The sequence below is a fragment of the Haplochromis burtoni genome, unplaced genomic scaffold (genome assembly GCF_018398535.1).
Source record: "Haplochromis burtoni strain Fernald_Lab_line unplaced genomic scaffold, NCSU_Asbu1 Contig_227, whole genome shotgun sequence".
Taxonomy (NCBI): domain Eukaryota; kingdom Metazoa; phylum Chordata; class Actinopteri; order Cichliformes; family Cichlidae; genus Haplochromis; species Haplochromis burtoni.
In genome coordinates, this window is record NW_024582588.1 from 438,884 (window position 1) to 460,634 (window position 21,751).

The 21,751-nt window shown below is 40.6% G+C and overlaps 1 protein-coding gene across 1 annotated transcript in view; it reads right to left on the reverse strand.

The window, feature by feature from the left end:
• The window catches only part of LOC102307464 (kinase suppressor of Ras 1), a 59,446-nt gene extending 40,789 nt beyond the window's left edge, over nt 1-18,657 (reverse strand). Inside the window, exons 1-3 of the mRNA XM_005937146.3 lie at nt 18,572-18,657; nt 17,708-17,940; nt 1,635-1,775 (exon numbers count right to left, since the gene is read on the reverse strand). Coding sequence (XP_005937208.1) covers nt 1,635-1,775; nt 17,708-17,902 — 336 coding nt within the window. The 5' untranslated portion in view covers nt 17,903-17,940; nt 18,572-18,657. The remainder of the gene's footprint in view (nt 1-1,634; nt 1,776-17,707; nt 17,941-18,571) is intronic.
• Nucleotides 18,658-21,751: the final 3,094 nt, after the last annotated feature.

Consider the following 21,751-nt stretch of genomic DNA (forward strand, 5'->3'; position numbering starts at 1 on the left):
ATCCTCTCCCAACTGGAAATATTTCTACCTGGCATGCATGTTTATATACTACCAGATAGGGAAAAATAATGTATGTAGACAGCGGGAGTTTCAGGGAATGAGACTCGCTGTAATTTGGATTTCACAAAGAGGACGACAAACAAAATGTGGTAATTTGCAAAACATGCTGTAATACTACTGCCACTAAAGGTATAGGTACCACAAATTTATCCCAAAAGCTGAAAAGTCATCCACTGTAAAATGAAGAATGTTTTAAAGTCCGCATATCAACCTCTGCCCACACACCAAAGAAAACATTAAATAATTCTAGTAATAGTTCTTTTGTTTCTGTAATTTGAGACATACTGTGACAGTACTGTCATTGTGAAAAACCTCTGTGTGCAACTGATGGTTAAAAAATGGTTAAAATGAAACATTTAAATTCATTCAGATTTTTCGTATTCAAAGTAGGAAAAAAATATTGAATTTTTGATTGAGTATACCAATCCATTTTAAGCACTATATGATTGAAAATAAATAATTATTTTAACATATCATAATATGTATCGTGTATCATGATATAGACAAAAAATATTGTGATATTAGATTTTCCTCATATAGCCCAGCCCTATATGGAAGTTTAAAATAAAACAGCATATAAAAATATTTTATATATTTTATTTTCCATCCATTCGCTTCCGCTTATCCTTTTCAGGGTCGCGGGGGGCGCTGGAGCCTATCCCAGCTGTCATAGGGCGAAAGGCGGGGTACACCCTGGACAGGTCGCCAGTCTGTCGCAGGGCTAACACACAGGGACAGACAACCATTCACACTCGCATTCACTCGCACATTCACACCTAGTGACAATTTGGATTAATCAATTAACCTATCCCCACAAGCTGCATGTCTTTGGACGGTGGGAGGAAGCCGGAGTACCCGGAGAGAACCCACGCAGACACGGGGAGAACATGCAAACTCCACACAGAAAGGCCCCGGCCTGATGTTGGAATTGAACTCAGGACCTTCTTGCTGTGCGGCAACAGTGCTAACCACTGTGCCACCGTGCTGCCCCATTTTATTTTCCATTACTGTGAAATACAGCTAGTATACCATTCAGAAATTGTCCTTGGATATCTATTGCAATGCAAATTTTTTTATTAGTGTTTAAATATGGAACTTTAGATTACGGTTTTTTTAACATATATTTTAATTAGTCAATACACAAGCGTTTAGTGTATCTGTCCCAAATTCCAGATCCAGGTTCAATTTTGAAAAATTTCAAACTTATGTCTTTCAGTTTTGTTGAGTTCAACAGATGAAAAAAAGCCTGAAAGTAGATGAAAGGCCCATTGTTCAAAGTATTTCATATAGGAAGTTAAAATTTCACAGCAATCGTTATATATGTCCAAATTTTAAACCATAAAATTTACAGGCAAATCAGTGACGGGACCAAGAAAATGTAATGATTTGAGATGGATTGACCCTAGAAATGTAATGCAAGGTGAAAAAGAACTGGCCTTGAATTGTGTATAATAAGATGTGCACTAGTAGATAAATAATGTATAATAATAATGTGTGTTTTTCCATATACAAGACAAATTGTGTTCCACAAATATAGTCAGATCAAAAAAATAAATAAAAGTACACATACAGACCTGTATGAACTGTGGCGTGAGGTCAGCTGTGAGGAGCCAGTCCTCCAGTCTTGGGTATTGAGCGAGAGCTTCAGGTCTTTCTCCTTCTGGTATCCTCTGCCTCAGCTGTAGCTGTGTCCACATGTACTTGGTCAGCTTCACCTATAGTGGAAGGCAACAAATACAATGTTTCACTCACTAAGGCACATAAAGAAGAGGATAAAGTCTGATAAGTATTATGCTCCAGTGACATAAGCAGTATAATGGAACAACTTTAACCTCCTAGGACCTGGTGTCCACATATGTGGACATCACATTTTGGGTTGTCTACACCAAAATACTAAATTTTGCTCTACACTTATCCTGCCACTGTTCTATCGAAATTTAAAACGAATGTCCTCATATGTGGATCTCATTTTTCTCAGAAACAAAAATCAGGTAAAAAAATAAAACTCAGGTAATCCTTGTTTTTACATTCATCAGGTCCCAATCAGCCCAAATAGCAAAGAGAAATTAAAATGCATGCCATGAAAGAGTTCAGGTCTAAGGAGGTTAATGTACAGTTGTGTCAGTGTCCAAATATAGTGTTGTTGTTTTTTTCTCAGCTTTCATTTAATTGTATCCACATTTAAATTGGATGAAGGGTTTTTAGGAGTTTCAGCTCCTTAACATGTGTCACCCTCTTTTTAAAGGCACCAAATGTAATTGGATAGTTGACTCAAAGGCAATTTCATGGGCACGTGTGGGCAATTCCTTCATTATGTCATTATCAGTTAAGCAGATAAAAGGCCTGGAGTTGATTTGAGGTGTTGTGTATGCACTTGGAAGATTTTGCTGTGAACAGACAACATGCATTTAAAGGAGCTCTCCATGCAGGTGAAACGAGTCACCCTTAAGCTGCAAAAACAGAAAACACATCTGAGAAATTGTTACACTATTAGAAATGGCAAAATCTACAGTTTAGTACATCCTGAGAAAGAATAAGAAGAAAGAAAGTGTTAGGTTTTGTATTGTTGATTGTCATTTATGCTTAGAAATATTTAACCATATATGCTTAGAGGTGTATAATCAATTGTGTAGTGATAGGATGTGTGATCTTTAGCAGGCTGCAAAGGCTTGGTGTGCTACATCCTGGGAGCATGGGAAGAGGTCGTACCTTGTTTTATTGTTTTACGGTAGGATTAACGTAGCTATGTCAGTTTTAGTCTAAGTGCTTTTTACATATAGATGAACTGTTGGATTTTCCAGACCAGCAGGTTAAGGGAAGTCGTTTATGGGGTCACACTCTGCCCAACCACACACACACAGCACACACACACACACACGCACACACACGCACACACACGCACACACACACACACACACACACACACACACACACACACGCACACACACAGCACACACACACACACACACACACACACACACACACACATCACACACACGCACACACACACACACACACACACACACCACACACGCACACACACGCACACACACACCACACACACACACACACTCTTTGTTTGTATGTAGACGTCATATGTTAATGAACCTATGTATATTCATGTAACCTCAATAAAAGAGCAGTGTTACGGGGGAGCGGACGAGAGCAACTGGGGTCAAGCGAAGGAACGGCGTTTGTCCGGTTCTCTCCCGTGCACGAGAAACATGAAGAACTTTGCCTACTTGTGTCTTGCTTGCTGTGTAATTATATTGTCTTCAACGTTCCAGCGAATAGGTTCAAGCTACAAACCTATCATTAATAAAGAAAGAAAGAAAGAAAGAAAGAAAGAAAGAAAGAAAGAAAGAAAGAAAGAAAGAAAGAAAGAAAGAAAGCAAGAAAGAAAGCACTGGTAAACTCAGCAACACAAAAAGACAACACCAGTGGATGATCACAGAATCATTTATGGTAATGAGAAACCCCTTCACATCAGCCAGCCAAGTGAACAACACTCTCCAGGGGGTAGGCTTATCAATATCCAAAAAGGAAAGACTGCATAAAAGTAAATACAAAGGGTTCACCTCAAGAATAGAAAGGTTAGACTGACTTTACTTACAAAACAAACAAACAAACAAACAAAAAAAGCAACATCTAAAAAAGCCAGCACAGATCTTGAAAAACATTCTTTGGGCAGATTAAACCAAAATCAACCTCAATCAGAATGATGGCAAGAAAAAAGCATGTTGAACAGCTCATGATCCAAAGCATACCACATCATCTGTAAAACACAGATGGCTTTGGGAGGCAAAAACCCTTAAATATTTAGGTATAAATATAACCAAAAACTATGCCAAACTATATCAAAGTAACTATGGACATATAAATAACAGGATAAGGCAGGATATGGAAAGATGGAATACATATCCGTTAGGATTTAGTGACAGGATAAATGTGATAAAGATGAATATCTTACCACGATTGCTATATTTATTCCTCTCTCTTCCGATAAGCATACCTCAAACCCAATTCTCAGAATGGGATAAGTATATATCTAGATTTGTCTGGGAAGGCAAGCGGCCAAGGGTACGATACACTACTTTACAGCTTACTAAGGAGAAAGGAGGAATGTCGCTTCCTAATTTAAAAGAATATTTTCGTGCTGCACAGATACGCCAGATAACATATTGGTGTAGTGATGATCACGGGGCTCGCTGGAAGGATGTGGAGCTCTCCACACTCAATGTCCCAATTCAAACAAACATGGGTATGAAAAAGATCCCTGAATACGTAACTAAAGACCAAGATAGGAACCTGATAATATCCTTTACATTAAATGTATGGTATGATACAGTAAGGGAGTTCAGGATTGGCAAAGAGCTTGGTTTGCTAAAATGGATAGCCTTCGATGAAGAATTTAGACCAGGAAAATTGGATCTTGGTTTTAAAAATTGGAATGAAAAGGGAATCACAGCAATTTGTTTATTAATCAAAAAAGGAGAAATTAAAAGTTTTGAAGAATTAAAACAGGAATACAACTTAAAAAACAAGGATTTTTTCAGATACTTACAGGTGAGAGATTACTTTAATAAAAACATAAAAATAGAGGAAGACAAAATCCATCCTATTATAAAAATAATTATACTGGCATATAAAAGTGTTATTCCAAAAACAGTGTCTACCCTATACAAATGTTTGATGGAATCAAGACAGGAATCAACTGTATATGTTAAAGTAAAATGGGAAAGAGAGCTGAGTGAAGAAATCACTGAGAGGGTGTGGTATGAAACATGGAAAGAACATAAGAATACAACTCACTCATTGAGGTGGAGAGAATTCATCTGGAAAAATCAAATTCGCTATTTTATTACACCTAAGATTAAAAATAAACAAACCAATACACAACAACAATGTTGGAGGCTGTGTGGATGGGATGAACCAGACCATACACACATTTTCTGGAAATGCAGAAAAATTCACACTTTCTGGGTTAAAATTCACTCAGCTCTCTGTGATATATTAGGTTATTTTATTCCTAGAACCTGCCTTGTTTTGTATCTAGGGTACTTGGAAGGTACTGTAGATGTAAAGGATCGTTACCTGGCTAAGATTCTTCTTTTGGCAGCAAAGAAGGCCATCACCAAAAACTGGCTTAAGACAGAAACACCAGGAACGCAGCAGTGGGTAGCAATTGTGGAGGACATTATGGAGATGGAGAACCTTACATATAAACTGAAATAAAAGGAAGAACGCTTTTTGAAGGACTGGGGAAAATGGTTGACGTACAATGGAAGGGGGAAAAAAAGACTGAACTGAATGAAGATGAGCATACAAGAAGAAGAAAAAAAAAGTGAAATGAACGATGGAAATGTTTGACACCACAGGCATGTTTCCTTTTTTTTCTTTTGTTTTACTTTATCTTATTTTTCTAATTATTATTCTATATGTATTTATATTTTTATACATATATATATTTGTTTGTTTCTTTTTCTTTCTAATTTCACTGTCTTGAGTTTGTGACTCTCTTTGTATTCTGTTATTCTGAAGAAACTGTATGCGTAATGGACAGGTGAGTTGTTCAAATAAATAAAACAAAAAGTTTAAAAAAACAACAAAAAACACAGATGGCTTGAGCTTGGTGCTGGCTTGAGCGTAGCACTTGGTGCTCCTCCCAGCCACCATAAATAAACTTGTGTTTATTGATGATGTAACACAGGACAGAAACATCCAAATGAATTCAGGTTGGTGTTCAGACACATACTGTCTGCTCAAATCCAGCTAAATGCAGACAAATTAATTGGGCGGCCTTTCATAATTCAGATGGACAATGACCCAGAACATACAGCCAAAGCAAACCAGGATTTTATTAAAGCAAAGAAGTGGAATATTCCTTCCTTACAAAGAAATATGGAATATTTCATATTCCTTTGTAACTACACCTAATAGCTTGGGTACTCATTTTAATGAAATTAAAATAAGCAGTAGCTAAAGGGCAGGTAGGACATATTTTAAATTTAGACCTGTGTATCATATCAACCATAAATGTCAAGTAACGCACATATGTAAAGCAGTAGTAAGAAATGACACAGACCAGCCTGAGGAAATCCCCCTGACTAGTGGTCCACACCAGACATCTGCTCTTTAACGGTCATATCAACTGTTAAACCGAGTGTGAAGTAACTGATGTCTCTGACATCACTGGCACACAGCTGATGATGCCCACCAGTACTGTTCCATTGGAAGAGACACCTCTTTGGACGCTTACCCTAACCCTTAAATGTTGCTTGTGGTGAAGCAACAGACACAAAATATAATAGCAATCAGTGAAGCGAGCAAAAAGCTAGTTTTATTATACTAAGCAAGAAAAACGCAAAGAGTGACAAATAGTAGAAATACAAAATGCAAGAAAAACAGGGAAAAAGTACTGTCTGCTTCAGGCCCAAATAAAAGGGAGAGTTTGATGCACCATTTGATGCACTGATCAAGTATTACTTACAGGAGAAGAAGGTGATTATGTGACAGAAGGTCTACAAAAACACGCAGAGGTGGTACAAAGGCAAAAAATCCAAAACGTTTGAAGTCCAGTGCAATGTTTCTACAGTCTGTCATCTAACTTGTAGAAGATTTTAGAGCACTTTACGCCTACTGACATCAAAATGCTGACATTCTTTTCCAGCAGGACTTATAAGATCCCACCTTCGCGGTTCCAAAACTATTAGCAAACAGTTTACTGACCCCTTTATTACTGTGCTTAATTGACAAGAATCCCATGAAAAACACCCAATTCAGATTATAAACAAGCTAAAACCACTATAAGAGAAAATTGGGCTTAAATAGTACATTTCCAGTGGCACAAGCTGATTACCTGCATCCTGGAATATTAGGGGCCACATTAAAAAAAACATATATCGCTCATCTTAGAGATGAAGTCGAAATTCTGAGATTAACGTCTAAATTTTACTTGAGAAAAAAAAGTCAAAATATTATTTCGCGAAAAAAGTCAAAATGTACTGCTGAAAAAATGTTGCAGAATCTGCATCTGAGCAGAAGAAGAAAAAACAAAGAAGAATTGCAGGGGACACAGAACGATGAAGACAACGATGAATTAACTTTCTTATGAGACCTAGCATTAATCTAAAGTCTAATCATTTTACGTCAACAGATCTAATACACCTACATTGTTCTAGGATAAATCATCTATGTGGTTTTGTTCACACATCCATCTGTGCACTCTGACATCTGACAATATTCATCTGAAAAGATACACAAAAAAAGAGGGGGGTGTGCAAACGAATCTGTTCAGACAAGATAAAAGAAAAGGTACAAAAAGGTCAGAAGGAGGAGGAAAACTTCTAAGAGGAAACAGAGTGGAGAGAAAAATGACAAAAGAGAAAGCAAGAGACTGCAGTTGGGAAACCACATGGGGCTTTCCGAACTCTAATCAACACTTTACAGACTAACCTATTCAGCCACAGAGAAGAGCCTTGCTGTGGCTAAATTGTTCCACTATATTAACTGTGTTCAAAGTCCCCTCAAAATCTACCCTTGCAGAATTATTTTAACTGAAATTCCAGCAACAACTGTCAACTGTGATCTTTATATTGGCTTGAACAAACAATAACTTGACTTCAGATAAATAAAAACCTACCAACAATCTTATACATGTTGTATATCTACAATGTAAAGTGCCTTGAGCTAAACGTGTGAATTTATGCTACATAAATAAAATTGAATTGAAATTGAATTCAATATTCGCCAAAGGAAAGGGAGAAAGAGAACGACCAAAGTGATGAACAGACAGCGTTACACCAACTGTAAACACCTTTGCCCTATAACATGCAAGGCCAGCCAGACGAGGAACACGTCCTTCTTCTCCTCCCACTGTCTTCCAAGTCAGTTGACTTTCTTGCCAAACAGGCCTTGCTCATAATGCGTGGGGAGAGCCACAGCTAAATTTAGCCTCCTGCTACACATACACACAAGAAGCACTTGGTGCTCCTCCCAGCCCCCAAGAGAGTGAGCAGTAACAGCCACTCATCAGTTGCACCGCATATCCACATGCACACAAAATATACTGAAAAACTCAGACCAGCCCATCTGGTACCATCTTGATCTTGAGCTGGTCAGTTAAGTACCAAAGGGTTTTTTAATCAGTTTAACTGCTTTGGTGTTAATGAAATCAACAGGTGCACTAGAGGGGCAACAATAATATAACCCAAACCAAAACAGGAATGGATTTACTTTTCTGACTGAAAGGGTCAGTGTCACTACTGCATGAGGCAACACCTGGACCCTACAGAATAGGTAGTCCAGCGGCTCCAGGATGGCACATCAATAGGTCCCAGAAGATTTGCTTTGTCTTCCAGCACAGTCTTAAGAACATGGAGGAGATTCGTGGTAGAAGGTCGTTAACCCATCAGCAGGACATCTGCTCTCTTTTATGCAAGGAGGAAGAAGAGAAGCACTGCCAAAGCCTTACAAACATCCATTCTATTCATTTTATATAGCGCCAAATCGCAACAGGTGCCTCAAGACACTTTATATTGTAAGGTTAAAAACTTACAATAATTGAGAGAAAAAATTCCCATTTAACAAGAAGCAAACCTCTAGTAGAACCAGGCTCAGTGAGGGGCAGCCATCTGCCACAACTGGTTTGGGTGATGGGAGAGAGACAAGACAAGCGGTGTGTTAGCAAATAGACAGTAAGCAAGCAAGCAAACAAGAACCATTCATGGGAAGCCGCCAGCAGCTTACTGTGAGCTGGTTCCACAGACAACGGGTCTAAAAGATGAAGAACCTGCCTCCTAGGAACCACAAACAAGCCAGCAGTCTGAGACCAAAGCACTCTGTTAGGTGATGAGCCCTATGCACATTAAAAGATGACGGGACCTGGAGGAACGCACTGCGGAGGGGTAGAAGCAGCACAGAGCTAGCAGGGCCAATGAGAGAACGTGACTGACTGGTGTAACGAGGCTATGTGCCCTATGTGTTGTGCTCGTTCAATAGTAACCCATACATGTTATAGTGGTAGCCACCTGTCTAGCACAAGCCTTGCCGTCAGCGGAGGCATCAACTGGGATGGTGGCTGACCTCACCGCCATGCATGATACAGTGCACCAGTGCCAGCTGGAGAGACTATGATACCAGTCCAAGTGCCAGACAAAAACACTGGAAGGCCTGGTTGCTCGGGCTGGCTCCTCTCCGGCACCTATGCCGCTCCCTCCAGAAGTGACAGGGACACTCCACAGGATGTGGGAGGGAGATGATCCCGAACATTCTGCTAATATTCGCTACACCCACCGGGACATCGGTGACCAGTACTAGATATCTGTTTCGTGTGTCTTTCATCACATGCATAACATCCCAGATTACATAGTGAGACCACCAGGCTCTCCGTGGATTGATGCTGGATCTAGAAGGCAGCACAGATGGAGGTGGAAGAGGAAGCAAACAGGCGTCGTGCTATGGCTAAGGAAGGAATCACACAAGCCACCTCTTCTGAGCCTATATCTCTCCAATGCCAGATCCCTTGTGCATAAAATGGATGACCTAGAATTGCAAAAAGCGGGAAATCGCTAAATTCATGACTGCTGTGCCTTAATCGTCACAGAAACCTGGTTTCACCCGGGAATACTCAAAAGCTTGTGCAACAATGGGGCAATTATAAACAGACACTGCTCCTCGAACCTCAAGTACATGTCCGTAAGATGCTGGCATTTTTTTTTTTTTTTTTTACCAAGAGAACTAACAGTAGTGATTATCACAGCTGTGTACATTCTACGTGATGCCAATGTAAACATCCATCCTGCTGAATACCATTAAGGAACACCAGCGTCCCACCCTGGGGTGATTTTAATAAGGTCGACATGAAGACTGTATTCCCAAAATTCTATCAGCATGTCAAAAGTCCCACCAGGGGAGAGGACTCTCTAGATCCTGTCTAGCTCTCCCTCCTGTTCTCACCAACCTACACCCCTTCAGATGCAGTCCAGGCCTACCACAAAGACTATTACAACCTGTCCTGGCCTGCTTCACAAAGACAGACTAGAACATATTTGAACACCAGGACCTAGAAACATTCACAAAATCAGTACTGGACTATATAAAGCTCTGTATCGGAAATGTGACTGTGGACAAAAACATTCGGGTTTTCCCAAACCAAAAACCATGGATGACCAGCCATGTCCGCACACTACTCAAAGCCAGTACGCTGTCTTCAGGTCGGGCGACAGAGCTTTGTACAGGGCTGCTCAAGGTGATCTGAAAAGAGGAATTAAAAAAGCCAAGACAGACCATAAAAGAAGCATAGAGTCCCACCTGTCCAGCAACAACACATGGGAGGTGTGGCAGGGCATAAACCACAGAGGCTGTGCTGTGAAAACAGAAAACCTGAGTAGCTGGCAGAAGATTAATTGCTTCTTTGACCGCTTTGAAACACCACAACACCAGCCCTCATCTGCTTCAGCCATGCTACCATCCTCACCCGGTTCCTGCACCACTCCACTCACTGTAAAGGAGCAGTGTCCTCAGGACGTACAAACTGGACTCCAACCTGCTGCTGACCTTCTACCGCTCGCCCATTGAGAGCCTGCTGACATACTGCATCACAGTAGCACAGCTGCACTAAAGAAGATAGAGTGAAGCTTCAGAAGCTCACCGGCTGCCCTCTCCCCTCCCTGATAGACATTTATTCCTCCCGCTGCCTCAGCAGAGCAACAAAAATCATCAAGGACAGCTCCCACCCTGGTTTTGACCTGTTCAACCTGCTTCCCTTAGGAAAGCGCTGTAGGTGCATCAGCCCAAAGACTGACAGACTTAAGAACAGTTTCTTCCCAAAAGCCACAACCACTGAACTCACACACGCACTGACAACACGGTTTCACCCCCCAATCCCGATGACCCCTATATACAGACTACACAACTACCATCACCACTTAAGTTGCATGCAATAGCCCACACTGTAAATATATAACACTATTTTTTCCCAGTTATTTGTATATTTGTACATTTAATATTTTTGATCAATATTTTTGTTCATATGTATATAGTGCTGCAGAACTGTGCACCTGTGCACCCCCACTTTCTTTCCCACCTGTCTGCACTGAGTAGGAGGATGCTCTGTAATCTTATTATACATGTGTATAGTGACAATAAAGACATTCTATTCTATTCTATTCTATTCTTCTACTCACACCCAGTTGTTGGTGCCAAATTGCCACCAAGAAATGATTTTCCAGACAGCTCAGTACAACCGGATGGCTGACCACATGGGATATGATAAAACTCCAGCATGAATCATAGCCTGATTCTATTGGCCAGGTATCAGGGGGAATGTGCACCCCGGCATATCCTGCCTGACATTAATAGTATCTTTGTGCTTGTTACCATTAATGGAGGTTCCATATTTTTTTAATAAAACGAAAGTTGTAGATTGGCCTATAATTACCTAAGACAGGTGGGTCAAGTGATGGTTTTTTAAGTAACGGTTTAATTACTGCAGTGTTAAAGGCCTGTGATATGTAGCCCATTAATAGAAATAGACCGATCATATTTAAAGACTGGTAGGACATCTTTTAGCAGTCTTGTACGAATGGAGGTCTAATAGACACACTGATTAATTGTAGGAAGTGATTATGAAAGTTACTCAGAGAGATCAATTGGACAAAAAGTCTAAAAAAATATCAAGAGTATCAACAGTAGCTGTACAAAATGATACATCTGTAACACAGTTCTGAATATTTTTTACTCTAATGGTTAAAATTGTATTTGTGAAAAAATTTATGAACTCATTACTAGTTAAAGTTAACCTCCAAGGACCTGGTGTCCACATATGTGGACATCACATTTTGGGTTGGCTAGACCACAATACTAAATTTTGGGCCTGATTTCCACATGCGAGGCCATTATACTGCCACTGTTCTATCGAAATTTTAGACGAATATCCTCATATGTGGATCTCATTTTTCTCAGAAACAAGAATCAGGTAAAAAAAAACAAAAAAAAAACCAACTCAGGTAATCCTTCTTTTTACATTCATCAGGTCCCAATCAGCCCAAATGGCACAGAGAAATTAAAAATGCATGCCATGAAAGAGTTCAGGTCTTAGGAGGTTAAAGGAATGCTTGGCTTAACAGAGCTCTGACTGCAGTGCAGTGAGAAGAAGCCTAGGCGTTGTTCCAATTTTCTTCAAATTTAGTAATGAATAGTAAGATCTTCGATCTATACAGAGGTTTTTATAGAGCAACAAAACTATTCTAAATTAGTGAGACCCCATTTCCTCTTCAGATTACAGGATATCTGCTTTGCACGTTTGAGAATTATACCAGGGAGTCAAGTACTTCTGATTTGAGACTTTTTTCCCGAGGTGCCACATTGTCCATGGTTGTATGCAGTAAAGAGGTAACACTTTTAACAAGATAATCGACTTTTGTGGGAGTAGAGTTTAGGTAGCTGATCTGCACTGCTTTGACACATGGTACTGAAGTAGGTAATGGTGGAGGAATTATATTCTTAAATTTAGTTACAGACACTTTCAGAAAGATATCTGCTATAATGAAATGTATTCCCAACTGCTGTATAATACATTATTGTAAAAGTAAATGTTATTAAGAAATGATTAGACAAAAGAAGGTTTTCAGGGAAAAGGAAAAACAAAATGACACTGAATAGGCCACTGGTGCAAATGTCTTTGAACAAACAAGCAGAAACAGACTTCATGAGGATGGCCTGAGGGCCTGATGTCCTCCAGTTGGCCAAGTGCTCACTGCCCGGCACTATGGAACGAGGCTGGCATTTGCCATAGAATAGCAAAATGGTTAGGTCCACCCTGTGCTTTTCACAGATGAGAACTGGTTCATTTTGAGCATCCGACACTTTCAGGTTGCATCTAAGAATGTCCAGGAGCTCCCCCAGGACACAGACTGTCATCTCATTAAGAGCATGCTCCGACGTTGTCTGGCATGCATGCAAGTACACAAGTATATGGGGGCAATAAACTAATGAGTACCATTTTGAGTTGCTGTAGTGATATTTCGACAAAAGACTATTGTGTGTGTGTGTGTGTGTGTGTGTGTGTGTGTGTGTGTGTGTGTGTGTGTGTGTGTGTGTGTGTGTGTGTGTGTTATACCATGTGCTGTAGAATTTTTCATACAACCCAAACACTGTAAGAGGATATGAGAGATGAACATAACACAAAATAACAATGCTCAGTGGCTAGTGCAGCTAAGAGCAGGCCATAGCAACCTCCCTGAACAGGGTCCAGTAACCATCACAGTGGCAGACAGCCAAAAAACAGGTCTCAAGTATGAAAAATTGGAAAGCACGATGCCCAGATATTATTCACAGCTACTGGCTAAAGAAGTTAACTGCACTCCATGGATGAGATGCAACCAGAGTGGGCAGACAGTCCTGATCCCTAAGGATCCTCAGAAGGCACTGGTCTCATCCAACTATCAGCCAATAATGTACCTCACCACAACACACCCACATAGCAAAATTGGTATGGCCCAGATCTGGCCCACACAATGTGCTTACACATGGCCCACATACCGAAAAGAATGACGGCCCTTTGGTGGCCCAGATCTGGTTTGCCAGATGTGGCTTACACATGGGCCAGCACAAGGCCAGTTGCAGACACACTGGTGGTCCTGTGCTGGCCCAGAACAGTTTCAGCTCTGGCCCCAGATGTCAGCCTAATGTGTACCTTAATAAAGCCATGTAATAACAACATGCACAAAACTAACATGACAAAACTCTATTCAGACAGGGAATGGACTGATTCTTACAGAGTGCTTTTCTAGTCTCCCGGATTACTCAAAGTGCTCTATACAACATGCCACATTAACAATATCTCTCTAAACTGAGTCCCTCCTAACTACATTCATACACATTCACACTCTTGACATGCAGACTGGCAAAGCCAGGGATTAAACCACTAACCTTCCAATCAGTAGGTGACCTGCTCTACCTCCTGAGCTACAGTCACCCACTGGCAATGATGAGTAAACCCTCACTAGGTTTTGGATAAAGTGTACACTCACAAACCAGTCAAACCTGCATTTAAAATATTGGCTACCATAGCTGTATAGTATTGCAACATGGCATTTGGGTGTTCTAACTAAAGTAGGAAAATAGGAACTAGGTCTGGGCCATATCATACCGTTCACGGTAATACCGGTATAATGTTGAACAACGATAAGAAAATGAAATATGGCGATAGAATATGGGTAAAACGCGCATGCGCAGTGCCTTTCTTTTCATACGCACATGGCGGAGAATGAGGAGGGTAAAAGCGGATCGTTGAATGAAACGGATGAACCAGAATTGGTTTGTAAAAATGCTGCAACTTCAGTGGCGTGGAACTGGTTTTGCTTCCGTCCGTCAGATACACAACAAAGCACTATTTTTGGTAGAGCATGCTAGCGGGCCGTTGTTATTACCGTGTTTTTTGAAAAATACAGCACACTTAAAATCAATCCTTTGATTTTTCTTAAAATCGACAGTGCCCCTTATAATCCCGTGTGCCTTATGTATGAATTCTGGTTGTGTTTACTGACCTCGAAACGATTTTATGTGGTACGCGGCGCTCGAAAATCTGTCAAATGTTTCAGTACGACTTTGCTAAGCTACGAAGCCGCACCGCTTGATTGATTGTCTAACGTAGGCAGGAGCCTCGCGGAGTGATACGTACTGTGCTTCAACATAATATTACAGTACTGTGTCTGTATAACCTCTTTTTAAGTTTTGTGGATATTATACATGGTTATGCTGAGGATACGTTGGCCAATTTCCACCGGAAATGCCTTTTTGGTTAAACTGTCAGCAAGGAATTTGCATTTGCACTGTTACATTTTTATATAACTTTAATGCACATAAAAAACAGCTGCTTGTTTAAGTGAAAATACATTGATGGGGGTTTTTTGGGGTTTTTTGCACTAATAAAGTTGCGGAGTTGTAAAGTATTTTGTCTAGTGTCAATTATAGCGTCAGTTATATCGTTATCGCATATTTTCAAATGTATATTGTGATAAATATTTTTGGTCTTATCGCCCTGCTCTAATAGGAACATAAATAATACCATCATTGCCAGACCTGGCCCACATCTGGTTGACATACACCCTGCCATGACACCAGTCAGTCAAAAGACAGTGCCATGTATGCCAAGCCTGGCTCATATCTGGATGACATACGTCTTATCATGCCAGAAGTCAGCCAGCAGTGCCGGCTTGATACCAGATCCAGGCCAGACCTGCTTGCTATGTGGGCAGAAGCTCCTGTCAGGCATCATACTAGCTAAGATGAACAGACATAAGGCAGGGCTCAGAAGGGAACTGGCAGAAACACCTAGAGGGGCAAAACATCAGCTACTGGTAAACAGAGCATTCACTGTAAGACCAGACTAACCAACCTATGCATCACCTGGATTGACTACAAGAAAGCCTATGACTCCATGCTCCCCACATGGATCCTGGAATATCAGAACTGTACATGATCAAAGGACCATAAGGAATTCAAGGAGGAGCAAGAAGAGGAACATCATGAAAGGACAGGCCACTGCACGGTATGTACCACTAGCAAATAGAAGAAGTGACTGAGATCGAGTTGCAGGAAAACACTGGACTGTCACACAGCGACACCACTCATGGCAGCACAGGAACAAGCGCTAAGCAGAAAAGCCATAGAGGCTGGGTTCTACCGCACCAGGCAAGACCCCAGGTGCAGGCTGTGGAAAGATGCCCCTGAGACAATCCAGCACATAACAGCAGGTTTCAAGATGCTAGCAGGTAGCACATATATGGAACGTCATAACCAAGTGGCTAGCACAGTATATAGGAATATCTGTGCGCCTAGTATGACATTGAAGTCCCAAGGTCAAAATGGGACACGCCTCCAGGGTGGTTGAGAATGACTGGAGCTAAGATCCTATGGAACTTTCAGATACAGACAGACAAACTGGTGATGGCAAACAACAGACACAGTAAAGGTGGACAAGCAGAGTAATGAAGCGTAATGATACATGTAGCTTTACCAAGTGATAGCAACATCAGGAAGAAGGAACATGAGAAGCCTGAGAAATACCAACAATGTGGAAAGTTAAGCAACAGTGGTCCCTGGCATCCGAGATCTCTGTCCAGACGAGTGCAGTCCTACGAACAGCAAAGATACTACATAGCAACACACAGCTTGAGAGTCCTATGTGTGTAAATATACACACATACACATATACAATAATCCATTTTATATATGGGAACCTTAAAGACTATGAGGGACATTGTTATGCTTTGTTTAACCTCTGATAAGATTTTAAGAGTCACTGATGGTCTGTCTATTCTAACTTTCTGCACCGTACCAGGTATGAGCAAGTAGTGCATTTATTGTGTATCTGGCATATTAGCAGCTCATGCAGCCATATACTTAGGTGGTAAATGGACTGGTTCTTAAGTAGTGCTTTTCTACTATATCTGAGCACTGAAAGCACTTAATCATACATTCACACACATTCGTACTCCAATGGATGCGTCGCAGAGAAACTCGGGTTTCATATCTTGCCCAACAATATTTGGCCTGCAGACTGGAGCAGCCAGGGATCAAACCACTAACATTTGGATGAGTAGATGACCTGCTCTACCTCCTGAGCTACAGCCAAGATTCAACATACAATTTTATATGTGATTTGATGTACATAAATAATAATACAAACCTAAGTGCTAATTGCTGTCAAAATATTCACTTTACATCTTCAAGGATTTTGAGATCATTTTCAGTAACCAAAGGCAGCTCACAGTCACGTGAGCTATTAAAATGTTAATATTAAAGTGATTCCCTACTATTGAGTGCTAAAGTGCTAACTCAAAATGATTCTTTCTATAATATTATAAACTTTACTTTTTTTTAAAAAAATTTACTATGTAAAAGGCCCAGTGATGAATTATGTCATTATTTGGTGCTATGTAATGACATTTTATTTTTCCTTAGCTTAACAGAACTGAGCTGTGTTGAGCAAACTGGAATGTTGGTGGCAAATGCAGGAATGGCTTTGCAGAAAATAAACAATAAGCTGCATATTGAGATATTGCATTTATTATCTTGGACACATAATAACTTTTTGTACCTTGGGAGGAAGTGGAGGAGTGTAGGAAAACATGTTACAAATGCTAACCTCCTGAAGAGTCCTAGAAAGCCACAGTAGTGAAGACAGTGAGAGAAAATGACTGACAGGAGCAGCCTGGACCCGAAGAAGCTACATTCAGTTCATCCTCATAATTTTTTGTTTGTTTTGAATCTGTGCTTTACCGTCTGTGGCATATGTCTTCGAAGGTTTTAAGAAATCTGCACTTGAAGCTAAAGTTAACTCCTGTGTGACTGCCCAACTTTAAATTCTAGAGCCCCACCCCATCCACCTCGCCCTTTCATAGTTATTATAGTCATATTAAAATATAATATGAGAGGGTAATTAAAAAAAATAAAATAAAAATAAATAAAAACTTGCTGCAAAGTGAACAACCTTTTCTATGTCACGGAATCTAGGAGATAACATGGCGTAGCATGTCTTTAAATCGCGAATGCAATACAATCATTCTCTTGCTTTCAAAGAAGCAAAAGACTGGATAAACAGCTGGTAGAAACCTGGGTCACCTCTGGATCTTAAACGTACCTCTAAAGTACGGATCTCCCGCCGGGTGAAGTCGTTGGATGCGGCGCATCTTGTCCTAAGAGACAGGAGGCTGCTAATCGAGATGTCCACCAGATTCTGGATGAGTCGGCACTGGTGCAGAGCTTCCTGAGCTCCTGTTGGTTTCGACGTGCTGCTGAGGGCCGACCTGTCTCCTCTGTCCACAGCTCCGTCCATTCCACCACATTGGCGCGACTTGTGTCATAAACAGCGACCTGAAGACGTTTCGCACACTGCCGTCAGCGCTTCCTCCAAACACTGCATGCTTTGACAAGTTTCCGTGTTTGTACTTCAGCTGCTACTAGTGTTCAGTGTCTTTCACCAAGATATGTAAGAATAAAACAAATGCAGCAGCAAAACCTTCTCGTTTAACTTGTGTCTGTGTACTAGGAATAATTAATATAAAGTAGCCGAAGCTGCAATATGTGTATGTTTTGAGTGTATGTATGAGTTGGTTCTTCAACAGGTTATGTTTCCCAAATAACATGAAAACTTTCCCTGTTTTATTGCTGATTTGAACAAAAACACACCTAAAAACCAGCTTGTCTCTGTAACCAGCTTGTTCTTAAGGATAAAATTAAAACGAAAAAAAAGTGGAGCAAACCGGAAACTGAGACCCTTCGCATTCAAAGTAAAAGTTTCAAACTTTTAACGTATTGCAACCTGACACATGAAAAAATAAGAGGAGCTACCCCCACCCCAAAAAAAGTACAACTAGCTTAAATATTAAATATCGTTCAAATGTTTTCGTCACTTTTGAAAAGCATGAATGACAGCGACCATCGGAGTGTTGTCAATGTTGTGATTTGGGTGGAATGGCCATAGACTGCAAATTAAAGTACCCACCATAAGCTCACACAAGCGATGTGTCGTGTCGGTCAGGAACAAAACAGCTCTAGAGCCGGCACTTTGAAGTGAACGATAGAATCCGGTTCCTGCCTAGGAATCAGATACGCTTTTTTCCCCTCCCCGCCCCCTGATTTTTACCCCGTTCAAGTCGTACGTGATTGGTCAACTACGTGACGTCGAGTGTCCGCTGCAAACAGGTATTGGTCCACTGAGCAGGAAGGGGGCAGGGGTTACAGACCCAGCACATGCACGCACACAGAAGCATAAGGGAGGTGCGAGTTTAAGTGAGTGAGGGTGAGAGAGAAAGAGAACAGCCACTGCACAGACAACAAGCTGGGAAGGTGAGAAAATGACAACAGGAAACGCAGTAAAAAATTATTCTTCTCAAAGAGAATTTTTTCCAGACAGGGATATATTAAATATTTTAATCTCTTTTGTTGCGTGATTCTCTAAGTTGTTTCACTGTGAATAGTTACGTTTATAAATATATATGAGGTAGAGCTATGTTTTGTATGTTTTTTTTTTGTAGCACTCTGTTCCATGTTGAGTATAATAAGCCATATAAATATTAAACATTTGCTATTATGTATGTTTTGTATATTACTAATTCAAATGAATTTATTACACATAAGTTTGTTTTTGGTAATGCATTTATTTAAGAATTCTCCTTTCTAAAGCACTAGATGGCTATATTTACAAAACAGACTAAATTTTCTATTCAGTATGAGTTCACAATTGTGCTAATTTATGTGTGCATGGAAATATTCTTACACAAAATTACAATCCGATTCATGAAACAGCCACATAAGTTTTGGGGGGTTTTTTTTTTACCACAAAAGAACAAAATAGGGTTTTATTATATTAGTAAGGCTGAAATATTCTGAACCAAAAGGCTTGTGTAATCTGGCTACATTGTGCATATTATCTGCATACTGACAAGCCATTTCTCTGTATTATAAAATACATTTATCTTCAGGTGAATCTGAGAAAGAAGTGAATATCTTTTTATTGTCACTATACTCATGTACAATGAGATTAAAAGCAACTCCTAATAGGGCTGGGCCATATCATACCGTTCACGGTAATACCGGTATAATGTCGGGCAACGATAAGAGAATGAAATATTGTGATAAAATATGGGTAAAACGCACATGCGCAGTGCCTTTCTTTTCATACGCACATGGCAGAAAAAGCATGGTGGCGACGGAGAATGAGGAGGGTGAAAGCGGATCGTTGAATGAAACGGATGAACCAGAATTGGTTTGTAAAAATGCTGCAACTTCAGTGGTGTGGAACTGGTTTTGCTTCCGTCCGTCAGATACACAGCAAAACACTATTTTTGGTAGCGCATGCTAGCGGGCCGTCGTTATTACCGTGTTTTTTGGAAAATACGGCGCACTTAAAATCAATCCTTTGATTTTCCTTAAAATCAACAGTGCCCCTTATAATCCCGTGTGCCTTATGTATGAATTCTGGTTGTGTTTACTGACCTCGAAACGATTTTATGTGGTACGCGGCGCTCGAAAATCTGCACCGCACCACTTGATGGATTGTCGGAGCATTACGGCTATCGTAGGCAGGAGCCTCGCGGAGTGATACGTACTGTGCTTCAACATAATGTTACCTTATTGTGTGTGTATAACCTCTTTTTAAGTTCTGTGGATATTATACATGGTTATGCTGAGGATATGTCGGCCAATTTCCACTGGAAATGCTTTTTGGTTAAACTGTCAGCAAGGAATTTGCATTTGCACTGCAAATTTTTATATAACTTTAATGCACATAAAAAACAGCTGCTTGTTTAAGTGGAAATACGTTGATGTTTGGTTTTTTTGCACTAATAAAGTTGCGGAGTTGTAAAGTATTTTGTCTAGTGTCAATTATATCGTCAGTTATATCGTTATTGCAAATTTTCAAATGTATGTCGTGATAAATATTTTTGGTCATATCGCCCTGCTCTAACTCCTAACTCCTGCAGAGGGGAAGGAGTTGTGCACAGTTCTGCGGTGCTGTATACATTTTCAAGAATAAATAAGGATTTTATATACGGTGTGGGTTATAGCATGTATTTAATATTGCATAGTAATGATGATCAAATGCAGTGGGTAGCAGATATTTGGACAGAGAGAGTAATGGTATTGCACAGTACACATATTAGACAGTACTTTCACAAGCATTCAACAGATTAAATATTGCATAGTCTGTCTATAGAGGGAAGTCCTTTGGTTGGCGGGTTAGACCAGCGGTCCCCAACCTTTTTTGCTCTACGGACCGGTTTATGTCCGACAATATTTTCACGGACCAGTCTTTAAGGTGTTGCAGATAAATACAATAAAATAAAACCAGTACCGGTACCAAAAAACAAAAGATTTATTCATAACACATGGGAAAAGACCCAGGGAAATCGAGTTAACGATAAAAACGATTTAAAAAATAACGCTGAAAAACGATAAAAACCATAAATTTCACACCCGAGCCTCAACTCTCGCGGCCCGGTACCAAATAACTCGTCAGCACCCGGGAGTTGAGGACCACTGGGTTAGACTGTGTAGTCAGTGCATGTATGAGCTCAGGGTGGTTATGGCTTTGGAAAAAGCTGTTCTTGAGTTTGTTAGGTTTTGTACTGATGCACTTGTAGCACGTCCTCAAGGACAGCAGGTTGAACAGGTCAAAACCAGGGTGGGAGCTGTTCTTGATGATGTTTGTCGCTCAGCTGAGACAGCAGGGCGGGGGGTCTGGTATAAATGTCCACCAGTGAGGGGAGAGGGCAGCTGAAGCCTCTCCCTGTCTGCCATGATGCACCTGCCGTACCATACAGTATGTCAGCAGGTTCTTGATGGATGAGCAGTAGAAGGTCAGTAGCAGGTTGTGCTTCCTGAGGACCCTCGTGAAGTTCTTGACCAATGCTGTGGTGCTGTTTGTCCATCTCAGCAGAGATGTGGACCCTTTCCGCACACTCGCCATTGATGTACAAGGCGGCTAAGTGGGTGCTGTGTAGGGACGGGTACCGGTATCTGACATAAACGGTAGTAACCAGACCGAAAAGCAGCGCACATTTCGGTGCTTTATTTCGGTGCTTTTTTTTCCTGAGCTGTGATACACTTTAGATTCTAGCCAATCATTTTACGTTTCCGAGGATAGTAGGCGGGTCCAGGTACGTACGTTCTTTTAGAGCAG